This window comes from Meles meles, chromosome 3 (assembly GCF_922984935.1).
Source record: "Meles meles chromosome 3, mMelMel3.1 paternal haplotype, whole genome shotgun sequence".
NCBI lineage: Eukaryota > Metazoa > Chordata > Mammalia > Carnivora > Mustelidae > Meles > Meles meles.
The window spans coordinates 141,800,266-141,821,995 of record NC_060068.1 but is presented as its reverse complement, the minus strand read 5'-3'; the positions used below and the strand labels follow the sequence as shown (position 1 = coordinate 141,821,995).

Genomic DNA, 21,730 nt, shown 5'->3' with positions numbered 1-21,730 from the left:
CATCACTGGCACATCAGAGATGAGTAAACCGGGGTTGGAGAGGGTGACTGTCTGCTGCAGTGGGCTGACCGCTCCCACCAGAGTCTGTCTGCAGCTCCAAAGCCCACCACACTCTCCTCAAGGCAGGGGCCCTGTGCCCAGCATGGCTCTTGGCACGGTGGGTGTCCCAAAGACGTAACAGTCACCATCTTCAATGTCAGTAGCACAGTGAAGGGCTAATTCTTGATCTCCTGGCTCTGCTCAGATTTACCAGGGCTGGGAATGAACCTGTGTTGGACCGTGAGCTCTGCCGGCTCACACCGGGGGGCCTCGCCTGGGGTGGGGGCAGAGGAGGCAGGGGCGAGCCAATCAGTGAGTGGACTGAGCCGGGCCCAGGGCTACTGTCTTTGCCCTGTGTGCTGGAACCTGCCAAGTGGCCGGGTGGTCTCTGTCCCTTGGAGCCCAAGAGCCTGGACTGCTGCCCAACTCTGCCTTCCTTCATGGAGACTGAGGGCAGGAAGACACCCATCCCTGCCAGGTGACACGGCATTCCACTCCCATGCAGAAGCAGGGTGGTGATCCAGAGCGGTCCACACGCTCCTGGCAGGCCATGGGATCTGGCCCACCTCCTGGCTTTCTCTGCACAGACTTTAAGATTCCTTCCAGCCTGACATCCCATGGGCCCGTGCTTCATTCATTCCCTAATTCCTGTGGGCTCCTTCTCACTGCCATCCCGGAGATACTAGGAGAGTGGTCAAGGGCCTGGATTCTGGAGCCAGACTCCCTGGGTTTGGAGCCTGACTCTGGTGCTTATACTTCCCCATGCCTCAGTTTCCCCGTATGTGTAATGAGCTTCTAATGGTACTTACCTCACAAGGTGGTTCTGAGAACCGAGTCAAGGATGCATCAGTAGAAATAACAAACACATGTATGCTTCTCATTAAGAACCAGCTACTGTTCCAAGCCCTTTCTATCAACTCATTTATGTCAATAATGATGTACAATATAAAGCATTTAGAGTCGTGCCTGGCAGTCCGTGAATAAGAGTGATGATTATTATCATCTGGAAATCTCCGAATTGGAAGTTCTCCCTGAGGACAGCCTCTGGTCTCTAGCCAGGGCAAGGATGCTTCCCAGCAGCCTGAGACATGATGGTTCTGTTTTTGGTTGGAACTTTGGGGGTTGTAGCCTGCCAGGGAGCCTGATACACTGTTGGGCTTCTCTCCCTCTGCACCCATCTTCTTCTTTTTCTAAGTCAGACTCTCCTTTCCAAAAGCCCCTTGTTATGGTTCTCTTCCACTTTCTGCCTTCTGCGGCCCCAGAGTATGCACCTGCTTCCCCAGACACTATGCCCTCTCCCCTCTACTTGTCTTCTCTTTCTAAGGCTGAAAGCCTCCAGGATAGGGTTTGCAGGATCTGATTTAAGCTGGCCACCCACTCTTTGAGGGTCCTTGAGCTGTTTAAATGCCTGAGTGTCAGCACACAATCCTCAATGTGGCTTGAATATTGCAGAATATCAGGTCTGGGGTAGCACTCTATCCACGCCTCAAATCTGGACACTATACCTCTATTAATGCATCCAGAGACAATGCCTAACTTGGCTGTGCTTCTAGCCACTCAGAACATCAAGTTTAACAACAGCGGAAGTCTAGTGGGCAGAAATCTCCCTAGTAGCTTCATCTCTGGGACAGAAGATCTGGGAGTCTGGTGTTCCCTAGAGCTGGAGAAATTCATTCCGGTTTTGGTTCCCTTCCCTGTCCTCAGCAGTCCTGTTTCTATGTGAGAGATTCATTCAGCAGCTTCTCAGCAGCAACCTCTGGCATTTCTCATCTGCCAGGTGTTCACCCATGCAATCTAGGAGTGCTCCTATACAGATGGGAAAGCTGAGGCCCCAGAGAGGTTAAGGCACTCTCTGAAGGTCTCACAGCATGCTGAGGCTCAGATGGAATCAGCATTCCTGGCCAGTATTTCCTAAAAGGTCTCTGCCTAGATTCTGAGACAGCTCTTTGGGTTGGGGAAGAAATTAATTTTTCATGGCGCTGACCAGTAGGAGGTAGGGAAGTGGGAAGGAAGCCTGGCAGAGCCCCGTCCGCAGAGCTCAGAGGGCCAGAGGCCTGTGCATTAAGCCCGAGGTGCTCTGAAATATTAATGTCTCTTTCCTTGCTCAGGGGAAATTGTTCCTTGGAGGATGACATTTCTAATTAACTTTAATGTTAGGTCAGAATCTACCCCACCAGCTGCTATTCTCACTTAGGGAGAAGACTTAACAAATGAACACCAAAAAATGTTTTTTTCTGAAACTTTCTCTGAAGTCTGAAGAAGCTGGGGAAGGCACGGGCTCCTCTTTCCTGCCAAACACAGGGAGAAGCTCTTGGCTGAGCCAGTGTCTCTGCTATCTGACATGGCCTTTTACATGGGGGAAACTGAGGAAGGGAACAGGGCCCCAGTTCTGCCATCGATAACCTGGACATGCCCTTTCTCTCTGGGCCTGAGATGCCCCTCTGTAACAGGGGTACAGGTGAACTAAAATCTAAGACTCCACAAATTTTCCCATCCTGATCTCTCTAGAGCGGAGTCTAATGGCAGCAAGTGTGAGGCCTCAGGATGCCACCCAGAACCATCACCCCAGGGGGAGAATGTCTTTGATGGGTCACGTTCACATTTATAACACATACAAATTTCACATTCCTTTCCAAATATTTCTAACATATAAATAAATATCTGTCTTAAAATAATCTTTGAGTAAAACTGATGCTCCAAGAAAATTCCATGTGGCTTCCTGTCATTCAGCCGTAAGTTCCAGTTTGAAAAAAAGAAATTGAAGTTTATTAAACTATGACCAGTGCCAAACACTGTGAAACCACTGTATACGCAGCCTCTCATTTCATCTGCACAGCAGTCCTCTGAGATTGTTACCATTATCATCCCCTCTTTACCGAAGGAAAACTGAGGCTCAGAGAGGTTGAGTAAGTTGTCCAAAGTCACCCAGCAAATGGACTGCCATGAAGAAGCATAGAGCCAGTTCATCTCTACAACCCCTGTCTGCTCTGAGACCAGCATCACAAGACCTTAACAGGGCTTTTCAAAATCCCAGCGCCTTTTATCATTAGAACGGTGAGCCTTAAATGTGGGGACAGTCTTGGAAATGCCATCTCTTGGCTCACCACAGAGTCCACAGGGGCAGGGCCAGGGATGTGGTTGGAAAACCACACCTGAGGGACTTAGAATGCACACTTGACCCCAGTGGGGAGTTTTTCTATAAGATTGTCGGTTTTTGAAAGGTCATCCCTAGTTCCGTCATGGAAGACTGATGTGTTCTAGGGCTGGGCTGTTGTGATGGAGTGACTGGCCCCACGGCCCGGCGGGGAATGACTGCACAGGGACACACACAGTGTGGAGCCGACCTTCCGCGGCCCCCGGGCAGTGTGTGGAAGGAGTCATGGTGTTCAACGTGCCAAACTGTCTTAAGAGGTGGACTGTGCAATTGTGCGGAAATATTTGTTATGTGACAAAATGCCCCTTCACTGTGCTCTTCTAGGGGCCGATATCCAAATGGAAATTGTCTACACTGGTACGGCTGCAATCTCTCCAGGTCAGTGGTGTTCTTCTAAGTTGCAAAGACTCCCCAGGGGTCTCCGACATGTGCTGAGTGTGAGAACTCCCACCCCGGCTAGTCTCCCTGTCCCATGGGACGAGGATGGCTGGTGTGAACAGGACAGCAGGACATCGCTAACTCGTCCAACAATTTGGGGTCCCCTGAGCAGAAGGTGACCCTCAGCCTTCCTCCAACTCCAAGCATGTTTGCCACGCACCCAACCTGTGAGCCACGGCTACCAGGCAGGGAGTCCTGGAGCCACGCTGCCCGGGTTCAAATCCGAATTCCAGCCTTAGGAGCTAGGGGACCCTGGGCCAATTTACTCAACCTCTGTTTCCCAGGCTGTAGAATGGACTTGATCACAGTACCTACCTCACAGCTCAGGTAGATAATAAAGCACTTGGACCTGGTCTAGCCCACAGCAAGTACCCTGCAAAGGGTGTCCACGATTCCTGTTATTGTCCTTATTAGCTCCCCTCTTACTAAGCCGGTCACAGTACTTCAGGGTTTTGCTCCCTCCTCCATCTGAAGACTTGTGGGGACTGTCAGCCACTGGGGGTTGGTCTTAGGCAACGCTCCAGTTCAACTGAATTTTCGGAATTTTTGCTTTCCCTTCCCTTCCTATTTTCACTTCATGTTCTTAGAATCAACTCATCTTTATTATTTATTTGCTTATTTATTTTTAAAGTAAGCTCTATGCCCAACGTGGGGCTTGAACTCATGACCCCGAGATCAAGAGTCATACACGCTCCACCGGTGGAGCCAGTCGGGCACCCCCTAAAATCAACTCATTTTTTTAAAAATTCAAAAAGAAAATGTCTGCCACCTTGATACCTTTGTGACCTGAATAGGTTAATGTTTTGCCCCCTAAAACATCCTAAACTTAAGCACACCACCCCTACGGTGAGCAAAGTCCGCCTGTGCGCCGCCCCTAGCCCGAGTACCTCACGCGGGAAGCAGTGTCCTGCGGTGGCACTGCCCAGTCTGCAGGGGGCGACAGCCAGGGTCTCTGTGGAGGAGCAGGACACAAGCTCGGCCCTGGGGCCCTTGGAGGCCGGGGCTGTCAGGGAAGGGGGCCTGCCGGGAGGCCCGGGGGGCCCAGACGTTGAAGGCGAGGCCCCCCCTACCTTTGGTGTCTTCATCCTCGATGGTGGTGTTGGTACTCTCGGAAGATTCCTGCCAAAGAGAACACGGGAGGCGGTGAGGGCTCGCTGGCGAGCAGAAGAGGCACGGCCCATTGGGGGCTGCCCCCCGGCTGCCTGATGCGGCGGCCCGGCTTCTGTCGGCCTCGCCGGCTCTGCCATCCAGATGCTGCCCTGAAGACCCTGCCAGACTCTTGAGCCTAAGGAGGGGGAGGGCCCAGCTAAGCAGGTGGCGGGTGGCAGGGGGCGTGGGTGAAGGGACGGGTGTGAGGAGATCCCTGGCCTTTCTGGAAGGGCTGGGAGGGCTCCCCAGCCCTGTCTGCTTGAGGGAGCCAAGACGGGGTGTGGGAGAACAGAGAGGCTCGTGGTGGCCACAGAATGGGGAAGGGATACACACACCGGCAGGAGAGGAAGAGAGAGAGGAGGGGAGGCCCAGTGTGAGAGAGACTGGGCTTTTCGAGGGGAGAAAAACCACACAGCTGGGGGAGACAGCCACGGAATCAGAAGAAGAGGGATGTGGGCCGCCATGCCACCACTGGGACCCCTGGACAGAAGGCAGGGGCTGGTGGCTCCACTGCCACCGGCGGGCCCTGGGGAGCGTCGAGAAGCTCAAGAAGGGCCTCTCGGGCGCCCACTCCTTTGGCCAAACCAAGCCCCCCCGCGCCGCACCTGGCACAAACCAAGCCCTGAGATGAGTTCCAGAGCAGAGGGCGGGGAGAAGCAAGAAGCCACGGGCTGGACGTGGGATGGGGTTCAAATCAACCTTCATACCTGAGGAGGTCCTCAGGTCTACGGCCAGGCTGCTGGTCTGGGCCATGGAGTTGGAGGTGTCAACAGAAACACGCAAACAACACGCACACGCAACACACAGACTGTCACACGAGGCACACGTACCAAGCATGCCCTGAGCAGCCTCTCCCCGCCCCGGGTTCCCAGTGCAGCCTGCAGGAGGGAGGCAGGAGCGAGGGTTCGAGGCCCAGCATTTACCGGCGTTTGGGAGACGGCAGACACTCACCATTAACTGAACGCTGGAACTGGACTTTCTTTTCTGGAAAAACAAGGAGAAGAGATGGGACAGGAAAAGACACAGCGTGAAAACGGCAGGGAGCAGAGAAACGGCAGGGAGCAAAGAAACAAACGACAGGGGGGTCTTGGAAGGATGATGGGCCTCACGGTCATCCTCTAAGGTTCCTTACCAGCATGGCAGTGGGGCAAGAAGTCAGGGCCATTAGCAAGAGCTTCCCGAGCAGGGCCAGTCCTCTCTCAGCCTGAAGCTCTTCGGGGGCCTCACGCACAGCTGCCTGGGGCTCACCATCTGACCAGAAAGCTCCGGGCCAAGACTCCCTTGGCCAGCGCTCCCTCTACATCGAGTTCTAATGGGGTCTTGGATGCCAGTTGCCAGAGGCCTCTGGAAGCCAAAGTTCTTGTAGGACCAAAGGTGCTCAGGTCTGGAGATGAGGCCCAATGCCTCCTCCTAGCCTCCCCTTATGTCTCTACTGAAAGAACCCCACTACTGGTTTGGTTGGGTGTCAGAGTTCCTTGGGAAACCTGTAGAAAAGAAACACAACCAGGTCCCCTCAAAGAGTTCAATAACTAGGTCTGGGGTGGGGTGTCTGCTTTTTAAACAGTATCCCCAGGTGACTTCAAAGCAGCCCTGGGCATGGACAGTCCTCTAAGAGGCCTTTGAAATCCTGCCTCTGGTCCCAGCTTCTCAGCGACAAGCCTGTTCAGCTCCCTTATGCTGACAGAGAAACTGAGGCATGGCCAGACACACAGCTGACCCCTGCCATCCCACCTAGTCCAGCTTTTGGAGGATTTGCAGCTTCACTCATATTATTGGCCATGGAACCAAGGGAGAGGAGAAAGACAGAGGACACATTGTCTTCTTGTTCTCTCACTCTAAGCCAGGAGTCGTAAAGACTCGCATTTGCGGAAGGCTATGGGTCTAACACTGACACTCGCATGCACGGATGGGAAGCTGGGGCCCAGAGACGGGCAGTGACCTGCCCGAGGTCTCTCAGCTAGCTGGGAGCAGAGCGGAGGCGGGAACCCCTGAGTGCAGGCTTTCCCCTCTGTGCAGGTCTCCAGACACCGCGGCCTGACTGCTCTGCCTCCGCTGGTCCTTCACGGACGCCCTTCCTTCTGAGAGGCCTGGAGGCTATTATCCTTGCTGTAGTGTGTGTGTATGTGTGTGTGTGTGTGTGTGTGTGTGTGTGTGTAGGGAAGGACTTGAGATGTCCTCAGGGTGGGCCTTTGCCCTGGGGGAGGCACTGGCTATTCATTGAGGATCCTTAGGTCTAATTCTGGGCTTTCTGACTCCAAGATCCAGGAGTGTCTGAGCACCAGGAGCCCAAGATCCAGAGTTCTCCTTCCAGGGACCCCACAGACGTGGCAGAAGCGGCTCGTTAGGCATTGGCCCGTGTAAGGGCTCACGGCCCCTGCCTCTGCCCCAGCTGGGTGGACAGTGAGACTCCCGCAGCCAGCAGCCTGCAGCCAGTCCCCAGGGTCGGCCTCACTCCTGGCAGGAGCCTGGCCAGGCACAGTGTACGTGGGAGGGGACAGGCCCTCCCAGTTCGCCGTCAGCAGAAACCTGAGGAACACGGGGGCCAGGGTTCCAGGCGGGACACGAGGAGGGAACACAGAGCAGAGACTGCATCAGAGTCGGACATACAGTGACAGGATGGGACATGGGGGAGAGGAGTCACGATGGTACGGATGGGACACCAACAGGGGCAGTGAGTGGGGCTGAGGGGTGGGAGCAGTCGGCCGCTCCTCATAGAAGTAGAGGCTTAGAGGTGACAGGGGTGGCGGTCAGCGCTCCTCGGGAACAGAAAGATTCAACTTCCCGGGATCACCAGGGACGAAGGTGCTAATAATAACCCCATACTGACCGGGGTCCTTCACTGCAAGTCGAGTCACATCTCTCAGAACCACATGTAGAAGCATGGTTCTAGGGTTTGCAAAGATGGTAGAAATAAAGTAGGGTCAAAATTAGCCTCACGAAGCCCCTACGGGCCCATAAAGCCCAGTATCCTCTGTGTTCCGACCAGCCCGTCTTCCCTCCGGCCACCACTGCACCTCCAGCTAAGCCCCCGGTGACCTCGGCGGTTTCTCCAGGGACCACGTTGTAAGAAGAATGCACCCTTCCCCACTGGGGCCGAGCGTGTGTTGGTTAAAGGAGCTCACAGTGTGACTCCCCAAGGCCCACTCTCGTGCGAGCCTCTCGCCGGCCCAGCAAACACCGGCCCTTCCCCCTTGCACAGACAGCAGAACTGGTGACGCAGGCCTCCAAAGGAGGGGACGACGGGGCCCGGCCAACACACAGCTTCTTGACTCATAGTGGAGCACATGACTGGACCCCCAGAGCAACGTATTGTAGGCCAGGCTCCCCAAATCCCAGCCGGGTCCCTGGTTACTCTCATCTTCCAGCTGGCCTTCTCTCCTCCAGTCCCCCCAGAAAGGGCAGGAAGCTGAGCTACAAAGAGACAGTCTGGCCGGGAAGAGCCTTTGGGTTGTCTTCTCATCCACACCCAAGCCACCCTGAGAAGTCACTCAGGGTCCTCCTGCCGTTACAGGAAGGAGTGGCTTTTCCTTCAGAGGCAGCCCCTGGTAAGCCCTGTAGTGACTAGCCGGAGTTCCACCACGCTCTGCGATGTCCTACCTCAGACATCCTCTGTCTCCTGGCCTGGCCTGGAGAGGAGCCAGAAAAGAGTTTCGTCCCAAGACCCGGCCTGAGGGAGGCCCTGACCTCACAACCGTGGCTCTGTGTCAGCCCTTTGCCAGGGCCAACCTAAGAGCCAAGCAGACAGGGTAGCCCTCCATCTGCCCCCGCCTCCTCCACTGACCTGGGCCTGACCTCACAGGCCCTTGTGGCCTCTGCCCTACATTCCCCACATAGGACTTTTCCCAGGGAACAGAGCACCCCCAGTGTCTACACACTATGGCCGAGAGGGCCCCGGGTGCTCCAAACAGGGCCCCCCAAATTGCACATCCTCCCATTACCCTTTCCAATTAGAGGGGCAGGGGAGAGTTGGATTCATGGGTAACCCGAAACTGCAAGTAAGCCAGAACGCAAGTCTGGATTCCGTCCTAGCATTTGGGATAAGCGGGTGTTAACTTCATACGTTGGTTTGGCTTTAGATCTGTGTTTCCGAATACTTCCTTGATCAAACTTTGTTTTCAGGAGAAATCTTACTTCAAAGTCCAATCTAGAAAACACAAAGCACGTACCCCACGCCAGGGCCCCTGCTAAGTCTTCAACACCTATTACCTTCCTTCATCCTCACAGTCCTGGGAGGTGGGAAACCCTTTTACCCCATTGCCCGGAGGAGGAAACACAGGCTCAAGGGAGTCAGATAACCAGCCGAGGTTTCCAACTGCTAAGTTCACTGTGGCTTCTTCAACCACTGAGAGGTCTGTTACACGGAGTTTTTCTGGCTCTAGTGGGCGCGAGAAGCCCAGTATCTTCTCTGCTCAGCCACCCCCTTACTATCCCACTCCACCCCATCCGCTGCTAAGGATGCCTCCCCCAAACCTTCCGGCTCCAAGAAATTCAGTTTGAAATCCACTGACGCTGGCTGATAACCAAGTAATTCTGTATTCCTCAAGTACCCAAGAGGAGAAGGAAAAATGATTAGGTAGGGTTTAGTTGCCTTTTTCTTTTCTTCTCCTTTCTCTTCTTTCCCTTTCCTTTCCTTTCTTTTCTCTTTTCTGTTTTTAAAGCTTAAATCTTAGAAATCATGGAGTCCACACTCCTCCCACTCCACCCATTGTGCCAATAAGGAAACTCAAGCCCACAGAGGGCTCAAAACAGCAAGAAGACCCAAATCCTGGCCTCAGCCAGCCAGCCAGCCCAGATCCCCTCCCATGTGACTGTGACCCCCAAACCAAAGCCAGTGGCCGGAGACCACAAATACTGCTACAATGAAGCCATGAAGCCACCAGCCCACCTGGGTGGCTGTGTTTGGACAGCATCCCACACCTTCCAGCATCCTGGGCACAACCCAGCCCTGGGGTCCTGGCCAGGCAGGGCTCTGAGCCCAGAAAAAGGCAGGGTCTCAAGAGAGGAGAACCCACAAGGCAAGCCAGTGGCAGGGGAGAAGGGAGCTGCAGAGAGGGGGGCCAGGCCCCAGAGAGCAGAGGGAGAAGAGAGAGGAGGGAAGGAGGGGTCAGCAGGGTGCGGAAGGAAGTAGCTCGGGCATCAGGGGTGGGGACAGGGGTGGGTCAGGGGAGGAGGGGATTCTTGGCACCCAACTGGCAGGCCTTGACAGGGGTGGGTGCCTCTGGATTCCAAAGCCGAGAGGGGTGGCTATCCATCCTCCATGGGCTTTGTGGGTTGGACTGGGGTGCACGCTGGGTCAGGGGCCCATTCCAGCCAGCCCACACTCGGGAAGGAGGAGGTCACCCCTCATGATAGCTCTGTCTCTTCTTCATACCCTCTCACTTTCCAGTCCTCCCATCCCAGAGAACCACAGAAATCTCCTTCAGACCTGCCCCTTTCCTTGTGCCCGCCCCCACCCCAAGCCACCTGCCTCTCCCTTCGACTTTCCGGCCTCCCCCTCCCCCACCCGCCCCCACCCATCCTGGAACCAGCCCGATTGCACGAGTGACCACACCTGCTCAGAACACCATCAGCAAGGCCTAGGTCTCGCCCTGGCCCTGAAAACTAGGCCCTATCGGCGGAAAGGCTGCCAGAGGCAGGCCCTGCTGTGCTCCCGGGGGCTTACCTTCACACCATCATTCTTCTTGTTTCCTCCACTCTTCCCTCCTACGGAGGAGAAAAAGTAGAGGGTTACCAACACCAGGCAGGGCACCAAGGCCCACAGGGTGAGGAACAGCAGCATCTGTGGGCAGGCGGACGGCAGGGAGCCGGCTCAGCGATCTGAGGGACACCTCCTCCTCCTGCTTGTCCTTCCTCCTTGGGGCTTGGACTGCCAGTGGCCCTCGAGGTGGGCCTGGGCTCCCCCGTCCTCAGCAATCTCGAGCATGCCCCTCTGGCCCCATGGGTGGCAGGAGGTGACCGATGCGTCCCAGGCCCCGGGGGTTGCTGTTTCAGCCTGGGGATTCCCTCTGGATCCCGGTCACCACCCGTGCTGGTGGTGGCCAACCCGGAGGCCTGGCTGCCTGGCCCAGGGCTGGCTGCTCCCTCCCCGCCCCGACCCGCTCTAATTTTAGGCCCATGCTGCTGCCGAGGTCATGTGTCAGCCTGCCTACTCACTCTGGACAGCTGCGAGCCTTGTTTTGCCGGTGAGAAGAAGCAGACGCCCCACTCGGGGGCCCACCCCTGCCAGAGCGCCCATCCCCTACCGAGGCCTCCCTACCCTCCAGTTCCAGAGCCCCATGCTGGGGCTGTCGGTGTCCGTGGTTCCTGGGAAAAGTAGAGCAGCGGCTCTCAGGGAGGCCCCACCTGTCATTCCTCTTTGCCTCCCGGCCAGAGCCCTTGGTGAGGGCCGCAGCCAGGAATTGGCACGAATGCCCAGCCCTGCCCAGCTTGGCATCTGGCTGCTTCAGACCTCAAACAAATGCCTTACGTTAAAGGAGACAGGAGATCTCTAAAGCGCTTAGCGCAGCACGGGACCTGTATACAGTAGGTGCTCAGTAAATGGTAGCCACTGGAAGTCCTTCTCCCGGTGGCCTGGGGATGGTGAGCCTGGGCAGAGGGGCAGCACGGGACACAGACACCCCAGAGGCTCAGAGAGACAGGCTCGTGGTGGCCTAGCCTCCCAGTCCCTCTCACAAGTTCACCTACAACCCCTTCCAGGCAAGTAAATGCAGGGGTGGGTGGCTCTGGATCCCGAAGCTGAGAGGAATGGCTGTCCGTCCTCTGCGAGCTTCCTGGGCTGGGAATGATCCCCCCTCCAGCTTCAGGGGGCCCTCTCAGCTCCAGCCCGAGACCACAGAACGGGGGGGAGGGGAGGGATCCCACGAGGTCACATGTTCTGATTTTCAAGAAAAGACAGAGATCTGGGTTTTTCTGTGAAATCTCCTAATTTTTAATGGCTGGAAACTCTTTTCAAAAACATCACCGTTTTCAAACACCATTGGTCCCACGGGGCCGTCAAGAGATGGGAACGGACCCACGGGCACCATTTTGTGAGCTCTGGACTAGAGTTTCTAAGGGGCGCTTCAGAGGTTAAAAAAAGACTCTGACTGTCCAGTGGCTCGTCTTTCAGGACGAGGAAAGTACAGGACCCTAGTCTGGGGAGACAGTGGGAAGGCGATTCAGTGCCGTGGGGCCAGCCCGCATCGGAAGTTCCCGAGTTTTCCCACCTCTAGGTCTTCGTCCAGCTGGTTAAATGGGCACGTGGACCCTCCGCTAAGTCAGAACCAGAACTTGCCCGAGCCGACCCCTTGCTGTGGAGCCGGCCACGTGTCCTGCCTAGCCCATCAGAGGGCCCCTCGGGTGAGCTTTGCTATATCTGCTCAGCGGCCCCGTCAGCTGTCCTGTCTCCCCAGAGAGAAGCCTCTGGCAGGCACTGACCTGGGCGCTCTCCAGTGTGCCAAGGGGAGCTTCTTGCTAAGCCCTGACACTAATCCCTTCCTTTTCTCTGTGGGGCTCCGCGCTGTGGCCTGTGGGTCGCTGGGTACTCCCTGCCTTAACCAGCCGGCTGCGGCCCAGGCCCAAGGCTGCTACCCAGGCTCTCTGGTGGCCCGTCTTGATTAAGGGCACTTGCTCTGAGGTGGTTCAAAGCTGAATGAAAGCAGGCCCTGCCTCTCTCTGCCTAGCTATGGACCCCCACTGCATTGTCACCAAGGCCACCTGAGCCAAAGCTTGGGGACTGCCTAGCACAGGCTCAGTACTGGTGGGAAAAGGGAATATTGCTACTCTCTGGGCCTGCTTCTGTCCTGCCTGAACCTACACCCCAATATTCGGGAGGCCCCCCTTGGGCTGGCCCAACCTGAGAACCCCAGCCCTGCTGCGAGGTTAGGGAGCCAGACTCAACCTCTAACCCTTCCTTGTAGGCCTTTGGCTTGCTGACCTATCGGCTTCAGCCCTTTCTGGGTGCAGGCGACCTGAACCCCCAGTCTTAGTGTCCTCTGTAGCCCTCATTCTCCCCAGGCCCCTGGCCTGAGGCCCCACAGATATAGACAGGGCAATGCTCCCAACAGACCTGTGCAGGATATATTCAGGACTTCGAGGTCCCACCACCTACCAGAGAAGTTCCTGGTGGCCAGCATGGTGGTGAGGATGGCTCCCTGCAAAGATAAGGAGCGCGGGAGGGGACAGGAGGTTGGAGGTGAGGGGGGAGAGGACAGAGAGAAACGGGAGGAGCAGGGGAGGGGAGGCAGGTGCTGCCTTCAGACAGAGAGCCACAGCCATCTGCCCTGCCCCTCCCTTTGCCCTCACCCCACAGCCCGGAGACCATCTCTGCCTCCCTGGGGAAGTCGGAGCAAGCTGGGCCTTAGCTGGCACAGCTCCTAGAACAGGGCCATCCCTGCAGAAGATATTAATAGGTTCCGCTGTCCTGGCCAGAGGTGGTGGAAGGGCTCAGAGACACCTGTCGGTGGGGACTCCTAAAGGCCAAAGACGATAGCCCCTGCCTTCCTGGGGCATGGTGCTCATGTATCGCCCTCCTTCGCCTTCCGTCATGGTGCTCAGTACCTTGTTTCATCACTAGTTCATCTTTCCTGGGGCTCCCTGCTCACAGCCTGGGGGACATTAGAGAAACGCTTCCGTCCCAGTGAAGGGCCTAGTGGATGGCCCTCCTGCTTCTGATGCTACCTGTTTTGGACACTTTCCGAGTCTGACTGTCCGTGATTTTAAGACATTTTGAGATTTCCTCTGTGACCACTCCCACTGGGGGGTGGGATGGGACTTAGTTCTTCTGGCGTCATGCTGGCCACCACCCAAGGGGGCCCAAGCCCCCTTCCTGGGCCGTCACATCAGGCCTGGGAACAGCTGGTGAGGAGTTTCCGAAGGTGCTGGGCCCTCGGCATCTGTCACTCAGCGTTCTGATGGCTTCTCTGTTCCAGCAGGCTGGGGCCTCCTCAGTTACTCTTCCTACCTGTTCATGGGGTCCCTGGCGAGGTCCAGGCCAGGAGCTATCACAGGTTAAGAGCACACACCACTTGCTCACGAGGCTGGCAGCTCCTGCCCCACCTGGGTCCCACTGTGGGTTCCTCTGGGCTGTGACCCCTGTCCGTGTCTCTGGGCTTGTCCTCTCCAGTGTTCGGCACCAGGGCCTCTCACCCACCCTGGTCTCCTGCCCAGTTCCATCTAACCCCCCAGACCCTCTCGCCAGCCACGCTGAAACGCTTACAGTCCCCCTACAGGCTCAAGCTCATGCTTCCAGACTTTGGCACGTGCTTTCTCTCTGTCTGGAACGTCCGTCCGCTCTGACTGCATGACTAACACCTGCTTCTCCTTTGCGGTGTCCGCTCATAAGCCACCTGCCCAGCAGGGCTTCCTGGGAGGCTTCCCTGGTCTTTCCCTGGTCTTTCCAGGTTCATGGCCCTACTATGGTCACCCCCGGCCTCGGGTCGTGCCCCGTCCCAGCACTCACCATGCCCCCTTACGGTCCTGGGTCTTTGCCTGTCCTTTCCACCCACTCACTCCCCAGCCCAGACAGTAGGTGCTCAGGACATGTTTGTTGACTCAGTGAAGGAAAGAACTTGTGAGTAAATCTCTTGGCCTCTGCGGAGACCCAACCCAGCTACTCCGTGTCCGGGGACTATGGAGGGCAAGGACATGTTACCTTCAGTTTTCTTCTGGCGTTGAACTTCTTCAGGCAGTCCACGGTCTCCTGTCTGTGCATGCAGGAGGCCACAGTGGACCGATGCTGGAGGAAGTAGGGAGAGGTCTGTGAGTGGGAGGCAGGCCTGCCCAAAGCCCCTTCAGTGCGGTGTCTTACAGAGAGGTGCTTGGCATTTGGGGAGCACAAATCTTTGTTCTAGAGGACGTTGTAAATGCTGCAGGTGCTTAGCAGCCCTGACACCAGATATCCATGCCAGGAGCACCCCCCGTTGTGATGCTGACACAGAATGCCTCCCACTTCCACTTCCCTTGAGAGCCACAGCAGGGCAGCATTTCTGGGTGAAGACCCCTTGACCCTCCGTTGGGCCTGAGGGCCCGGGGACAGGGCGAGAACCCCATGAGGGTCTGCACCCTGATGCCGATGCTAGGAGGGGCTCCCGGAAAGGACCCCGCAGGTGAGGGCTCACCGAGATCCAGGGGTGCTTGAGGGCCTCGGCGGCCGTGATGCGTTTGGATGGGTTGATGGTCAACATCTTATTGATTAGATCCTTGGCTTCCGGGGTGACCGTGTCCCATTCTGGTGACGGGAACTGGAAGGGGCAGAGGGGCCAGGTTTGCCCAGCCTACCCCAGGCCACCCCTGCGATCCCCCAGCCCCTGACTGGCAGGGGAGCAGGCAGGGGTCCTACTGCCCATCCACTGGGTATCCACAACCAGGAGGCGCTGGGATCCTCCATGCAGGGACCCTCTCTGGAACCCGAGGAGGGGCAGGATCCTTGGTCCCCCAGATAAATCAGAGCTGGGGTCAGGGGGAAAGGAGGCCTTCCTCTGTTTTTCTGAGGCTGTGCCTTATCTGGGGAGCAGGAGGCCAGTGGTTATGGGCCAGACTTCAGAATCAGAAGGCTGGGTCTAAGTCCTGGCTCTGCCTCCTGGGCCGTGTAACTTTGGACAAGACTTTGGGTGACCTTCAAGCAGCCCCTAGAGATGCTGTGAAGATTAACTATGATATAAAACATATACCACAGGGCTTGATAGAATCAGCCTCATTGAAAAGCAGTATAGCTTGGTCATTAGAAACATAGATGCTAGAGCCAAATTGCCTGGGTTCAAATCACAGCTCTACCATTTCTTAGCTATGTGGTAAGGGCAGTTATTTAACTTCTCTGTGCCTCAGCTTCCCTATCTGTAAAATGGGCATAATAATCGTACCTATGTCATAGATGGGTATATGGATGAGCTCTAATAATCTATAAAGCATTTAGAAAAGTGTTGTGTTAGCTAATATTATTATTCATGTGTGCATTATTATTTGGGAGAGAGAGAGGGAGGGTGAGAGTCTGGCTTCTGCGACCTACTCTCTACCTCTCACCCCACTTCAGTGCTGCTCCTGCCCTCCGGGGCCCCAGGCTAAGTGCCATCACGTCGAGGCCCAACCATGAGCCTGGGGCCACGCGTGGTCAGTCCTCAAGCTCCACCCGCCTGCAACTAGGGAGTGGCAGAGGGCCTAAATAGGTTGGGAGGGTGGACGGGAGGCAGCTCAGATCTCTGACCTCACTGGGTGCTGTCTTTCACTGGAAGGGACTCAGGGCACGGCAGGGAGGCTGGAGAGAGGAGGGACACTCACATCATAGGCGCCAGCTTTGATCTGCTGGTAGAGGCGGTGCTGGTCCTCATCCCAGAATGGAGGATACCCAACGAGCAGGATGTAGAGGATGACCCCTGGGGAGAGGACCGGGAGAAGCCTCGCGTGTGAAGAGAAGTGATGAAGAGGGAAGGGATGGGGAAGGAGAGGGCACCCGAGGGCCAGGAGCCCAGGGGGATAAGAGGGCTTTGGGATGGACTCACCACAGGCCCACAAGTCCACAGGCTTGCCATACGGGTCCTTCCGCAGCACTTCTGGGGAGAGGTATCCCGGCGTCCCTGCAAACCCTGCTCCGCAGACACACAGACAGGCAGACACACACGTAAAAGGGATGAGGTTTTCCTGGAGAAAGGGGACACACTCCCCGCCGCCAAGAGTGGCTCGAGGGCAGGAAGTTCTGGCCCAGCAAGGCAGCAAAGCCCCTAGAACAGGGTGGACAAGTGCACAGGGTACCTGTTGCTCCCCACCCCCCACTCCAAAGCCTACGGCAGAAGTCATCGGTCAATCACAGAGTCCTTCCCATGGGGTCCTGCTCAGCGTCATACACTGCTAACAGCCCTCCTGCAGTCAATACCAAGTGCTGGTGGCCCTCTAGGCAAAATATCCTTGCCATGTCAGCTGAAGGCTGAGCTGACCCTCGCTCACTCCCCACCGTTCTAGGAGCTGGTTCTGGGCTAGCAGGAGGCCTGTCCCTAACTCTGGTTTTGCCCTAAGTCCCCTGGTGAGTCTCTTTTCCTTCAAGGCCTTAGTTCCCTCCTCTGTCAAATGAGAGATTAGGGATTCCTCCCTTTACTACTAGCCAGCAGTGTTGGGAGGATCGTTTGAAATAAACAGACACCCAAAGTACTTGAACGAGGATCATAAGAACAGTTACTATTCATTGAGTGTGTGTGCTCGTGCCTGGTCTCACTTACTCTTCACACAGCCCTGATGTCCATGCTATCATCACCCCCATTTTACAGATGAGGAAACACAGACTCAGCAAGGTGAAATGATTTGCCAGAGATCACACACCTCCTAAGTGGCAGAGTCAGAACTTGAACCCGGAGCTCTGTCTCTTAGTCACTGATCAGTAGTGCCCACTGAAGTTTCCCCCGCTAGCTGAAAGGACTCAATTATGCCAAAACCTCGGAGTCTGCTGAGTCATCTGAGCTTCAATCCTAGCTCTGTCCCTTTTAGTCTCCGGTGAACTCTTTCAAGTTTCTTAGCCTCTGTTCCTCGTTTGTAAAATCAGGATAATTAGCTCTGGCACCCAGGCTGTTAGGGGAACCCACGGAAGCCCCCAGCCAGCCGTGGTGGTGCGTGTGCATGTGGAAAGGCCGTGTACTGTTTTAAGGATAACTGTGTCCCTGAACCTGACCCCTGTGGAGATAAGATGGGCAACACCACTGACCAGAGGCTGTGCAGTGCGACCTCTGCTCCGGGAGCTCTGGCTGGTGCCCCAGCCATCTCTTACCTGCCCCTGCTTGGGCCTGAGACTCCTAGAGGCCAATGTATCAACACAAGCCTGGCCCCCCACACCCCTGCCACCCTGTCCCCACTCACCAAACCATGCCTGCTGCTCCCCTTCCACTTCTATGGCCAGGCCAAAGTCTGCCAGCTTCACCGCGGCACCCTTGAGCTTGGAGGCCAGCAACAGATTCTCCGGCTTCCCGGGACCAGAGAGAAGAGTGAAATGGGAGAAGAAAGAGCCAGAGGACAGTGAGCAGATTCAGAACCTCACCTCCGGTGGCCTGAGCCCACAGGAGGAGTAGCTAGACAATCTAGAGTTGCCTTGCCCCCACCTCCAGGCCCAGCCACAGGACCCTGAGCTCCAGCTCCCAGTGGGGGGAACTACTCTAGGGTAAGACCTCTGTCTTCACTAACAGGAAGACCCTTTCTCCACCACCCATCCCCTCCTTTGCCTCTCCTTAGGGTTTGGGGCTAAGGCTGACATGGGGTGAGGGAGTTGGGAGGGCAGCTACCACCACAATAAGGAAAAAGGAATGACATTTATTGTGCCCCTACTGTGTGCCAGCCACCAGGCTAAGTGTTTGCATTTATCATCTCACTTGTCACCTCTACAACCTTTGGGGTGGGCATTATTATTCCCTTTTCCCACAGCAGCCTTCCTATGCTGCCTGAAACAATCACACTTGGTCCCACCTCAGGGCCTTTGCACTTGTTTCCCCTGTCTGATTTGCTCCTTCTCTGAGCTTCACAGAGCTGGTGTCTTCTCTTCATCTGCTCTCACCTTCATATCGTCCCCTCAAAGAATCCCTCCATGGCTATTGAAAGAAGGACCCCCAGGTATCTTCTCTCTTAGCAACTTGTTGTTACCTTCATAGATACCACAATTTGTAATTTCCCCCCCATCTGGCTCTGTGCTTGTTCATTATCTGTCACCTCTACAGACAGTGAGTTCCCTGTCTGTCTGTCCACCACTCTATCGCCAACACCCAAGGCGGGGGGCAGCACATAGCGGGTACTTCATACATATTTGTCATATGTATAAAGATGAGGAAACCAAGGTTCAGAGAAGTTAAGTGGCATGACCCAGGGCACACAGCTGATAAAGCACAGAATCAGAATTGAGGCAAAGTTTGGCTCAAGAGCCACATTCTCAACCATGCCCGACTGAGAGATGGGGGCCCTCGTACATGCCACCTGGCCTCTGGGGCCCCGAGACTGCTGTCTTCGGCTGGAAGTCAAGAACAGAAATCCCCCCCGCCCCCACCACAGGCCAGAGAGGGGCTGAAATAAATTCTGCAGTTGACCTGGCCTCTGACCCAGCTCCACCATTTCTGTGCTATGGAACTTAGACAAGCCATTTCACTTCTCTGAGCTTTGGTCTCCTCTCAGAAAAATGGACAGAGCCCACCTCATGGGCTGGCGTACAGATTAGTCATGATAATCCGCGCGGAGCCCTTGGCAGTGGTCCACGGCACATGCGCGGTGAGCATTAGCACTCAGATTCGCTGCTGGGGCTGGGGCGGGGGCCTGGGCTCCACGTCCCAGGAGACAGCTGGTTTCCCCTGATCCCGTTCCCCACTGGGACTTCTGAGGGGTCCCACCTCTGACCTTTCGCTGCCCAAAGCTAAGCGGGACCCAAACAAATATAGCTCCATCTGCCCCTCACAAAGCCCTCTTTTATCCTTCGGGGACTGCGCTCCCAATGTGTCCTGGGTCTTGGTAGCCGTCCTGCCCTGATTTGATGAATATGCCACTAATTAATCTATCCAGAGTGGCCTAAATTTGTGCTGCTTCTCCTCCTTTCTCCTCCCATGCAGGGGCTGTTGCTATAATAGGAACAGGCCCTCTGGGAGAACGGCCCTGCCGTCCGGCCAGGACCCTCCTGGACTGCACACTTGCCTGTGGGTCCAGACTGAGCCCCAAGGAGCTCTGCTGTGAGAGTCAGGGGCGGGCAGGGCTTCTGGGCAGAACGCTGGATCCCAGAGAGGGGCCCAGGCCTCGTGGAGGACGCCCAGGGAGAGGGTCCAGAGAGGGTGTCCAGGCTGAGGAGGGCCTGAGGGGTCCTGTCGTGGGTGGGGATGGGGGAGAACAGTCTGCACAAGAGGGAGGAGGTACCATCAAGCTGCCCAAGGACCTCAGGCCTGAGCTGGAGGCCTGATCTGGGTGGCCCCCAAGGGCAGGACAGGGGCTCACAGGCCAGAGCAGGAAAGATGAAAGGAGACTTTCCCAGTGGTTCGAAGGGGCTGCCTCTCAAGAAGTGAGTTCAGGGGCACCTGAGTGGCTCAGTGGATTAAGCCGCTGCCTTCGGCTCAGGTCATGATCTCAGGGTCCTAGGATCGAGCCCCGCATCGGGCTCTCTGCTCCGCAGGGAGCCTGCTTCCTCCTCTCTCTCTGCCTGCCTCTCTGCCTACTTGTGATCTCTTTCTCTGTCAAAATAAATAAATAAAATCTTAAAAAAAAAAATAAATAAATAAATTTAAAAAAAAAAAAAAAGAAGAAGTGAGTTCAGAGGGGTGCCTGGGTGGCTCAGTGGGTTAAGTCTCTGCCTTCAGCTCAGGTCATGATCCCAGGGTCCTGGGATCAAGCCCCACATTGGGCTCTCTGCTCAGCAGGGTACCTGCTTCCTCCTCTCTCTCTGCCTGCCTCTCTGCCTACTTATGATTTCTCTCTGTCAAATAAATAAATAAAATCTTAAAAAAAAAAAAAGAAGTGAGTTCAGAGTCACTGAAGGCCAAACAGCAGAGGTTCACGTGCGCCTAGAAGGGGCCACTGCAGGAGCAGGAGCTGCGCTGAGTGGCTTTTTGGCCCCGACCCCCGCAGGCCCAGCGGCTGGGGTCAGAAGGCCAGGGCTCCATTCTAGCTCAGGCACAACGGAATGGCAGAGTCTTGGGCAAGTCCCTTAGACTCTGTGGGCCTCTGTTTGCTGCTCTGAAAATTGGGGGAACTTGAGGCTTGGCGGAGGGGAGCGAGGAGTCTGTGCCGACCAGGCAAGGGTACTGCCAACCCTAGATTGCACATCTGCCCAGGCCTTTCTTCTCCTTCAGTGGGAAGAGGAAGGACTCTGGGGGCCCCAAGGCCTGTGCTTCTTCTCCCGGTACCTGCCAGGGATCTAGAAACAAGAACTGCAGTGTCCCTGTGCACTGGATACAGTGTGTCTCCTTTGACAGAACCAGCAACCCCCAGCAGAGGTTGCCATGGCAACCCCACCGCAAGGCAGCTGAGGCCCTGTGGCTGGAGAGTGGCCTGGCTGGGACCTGGACCCCACCAGAGCCAGCCTGGAACGACCTTACAACAGCTTACCTGGTCTGGCCCTGAGCACGTAGGCCTGGGCATCAGGAGACTGGATCCGAAGCTTGGCTACTTCTCCCTGCACCCAGTTTCCTCATCGGATCCCTGGGATAGGTATTCCCCGGCCCAGGCCAACTCAGGGCAATCGAAGGGATTCTGATGATCCCCCTGGCTCCACGGGGGAGCCGCCCCCTTGGGTGCGTCACTCACCTTCAGGTCCCGGTGCACCACACCCATCTGATGGCAGTGGAGAACCGCCTCCAGGATCTGCTGGATACAGTGACTGCGGAGAGAGAGGACAGGGTCCCCCTGTGAAGGCAGACATCCCCTGGGGAGCTGGGAAGCTGGTGGGGGAGACGCCCTGCCCCCAGGCACCTGGTGCTCACCTAGCGTCGGCCTCACTGTAATACTCCCGGGCCACGATGTCCTCAAACAGTTCCCCACCGGTAACCCTGGGGAGATAGGCACAGAGTCACCCTCCCACGAAGGCCCCCCGGGGTTGCTTCTTCTGGAAGAGTCTCTGGGAAGCTAAGGGCGTGACCCAGGGACCTCAGAATCTCAGTCCAAAGGGAGGAATCCCAGGGACCCCGGGGTGCCTCCCGCTGCAGCCCTCTTCCTGGCTCCCATCCCACCCTTCCACGGACTGCCCTCCCCTCCCCCACTTGCCCTTCTCTCCCACTGGGTCCACACTGGAGTTAGGTCAGGGGATGGGACACTCAGAGGGTATCATTCAGGTTCATTAGAAAGCCCAGGGACTGGGGTTTTTGTTGTTGTTGTTGCTGTTTGTTTCATAAACTTTAGTTTTTAGAGTAACTTGAGGCACACAGCAAAACTGAGCAGAAGGCACCGAGATCTCTCCTGTACCCACACATGCAGAGTCTTCCCCATGATTAACCGTTTTCTGCAGATGGGGCCAGAGTCTTCGCTGAGTTTCTCTGC

At 56.1% G+C, this 21,730-nt stretch overlaps 1 protein-coding gene across 3 annotated transcripts in view; it reads right to left on the bottom strand.

Annotated features, from left to right (window-relative positions):
* The window catches only part of CAMK2A (calcium/calmodulin dependent protein kinase II alpha), a 60,785-nt gene that overhangs the window by 11,832 nt on the left and 27,223 nt on the right, over positions 1-21,730 (bottom strand). For 2 of the 3 annotated variants that reach the window (XM_045999568.1, XM_045999569.1), the window contains exons 5-14: positions 21,178-21,243; positions 21,002-21,074; positions 17,597-17,699; positions 16,255-16,338; positions 16,034-16,128; positions 14,878-15,000; positions 14,412-14,495; positions 12,870-12,912; positions 10,443-10,483; positions 4,702-4,750 (exon numbers count right to left, since the gene is read on the bottom strand). In XM_045999568.1, coding sequence (XP_045855524.1) covers positions 4,702-4,750; positions 10,443-10,483; positions 12,870-12,912; positions 14,412-14,495; positions 14,878-15,000; positions 16,034-16,128; positions 16,255-16,338; positions 17,597-17,699; positions 21,002-21,074; positions 21,178-21,243 — 761 coding nt within the window. Of the gene's footprint in view, positions 1-4,701; positions 4,751-5,731; positions 5,765-10,442; positions 10,484-12,869; positions 12,913-14,411; positions 14,496-14,877; positions 15,001-16,033; positions 16,129-16,254; positions 16,339-17,596; positions 17,700-21,001; positions 21,075-21,177; positions 21,244-21,730 lie in introns of all 3 variants that reach the window. The other variant, XM_045999567.1, reaches the window with a different exon arrangement.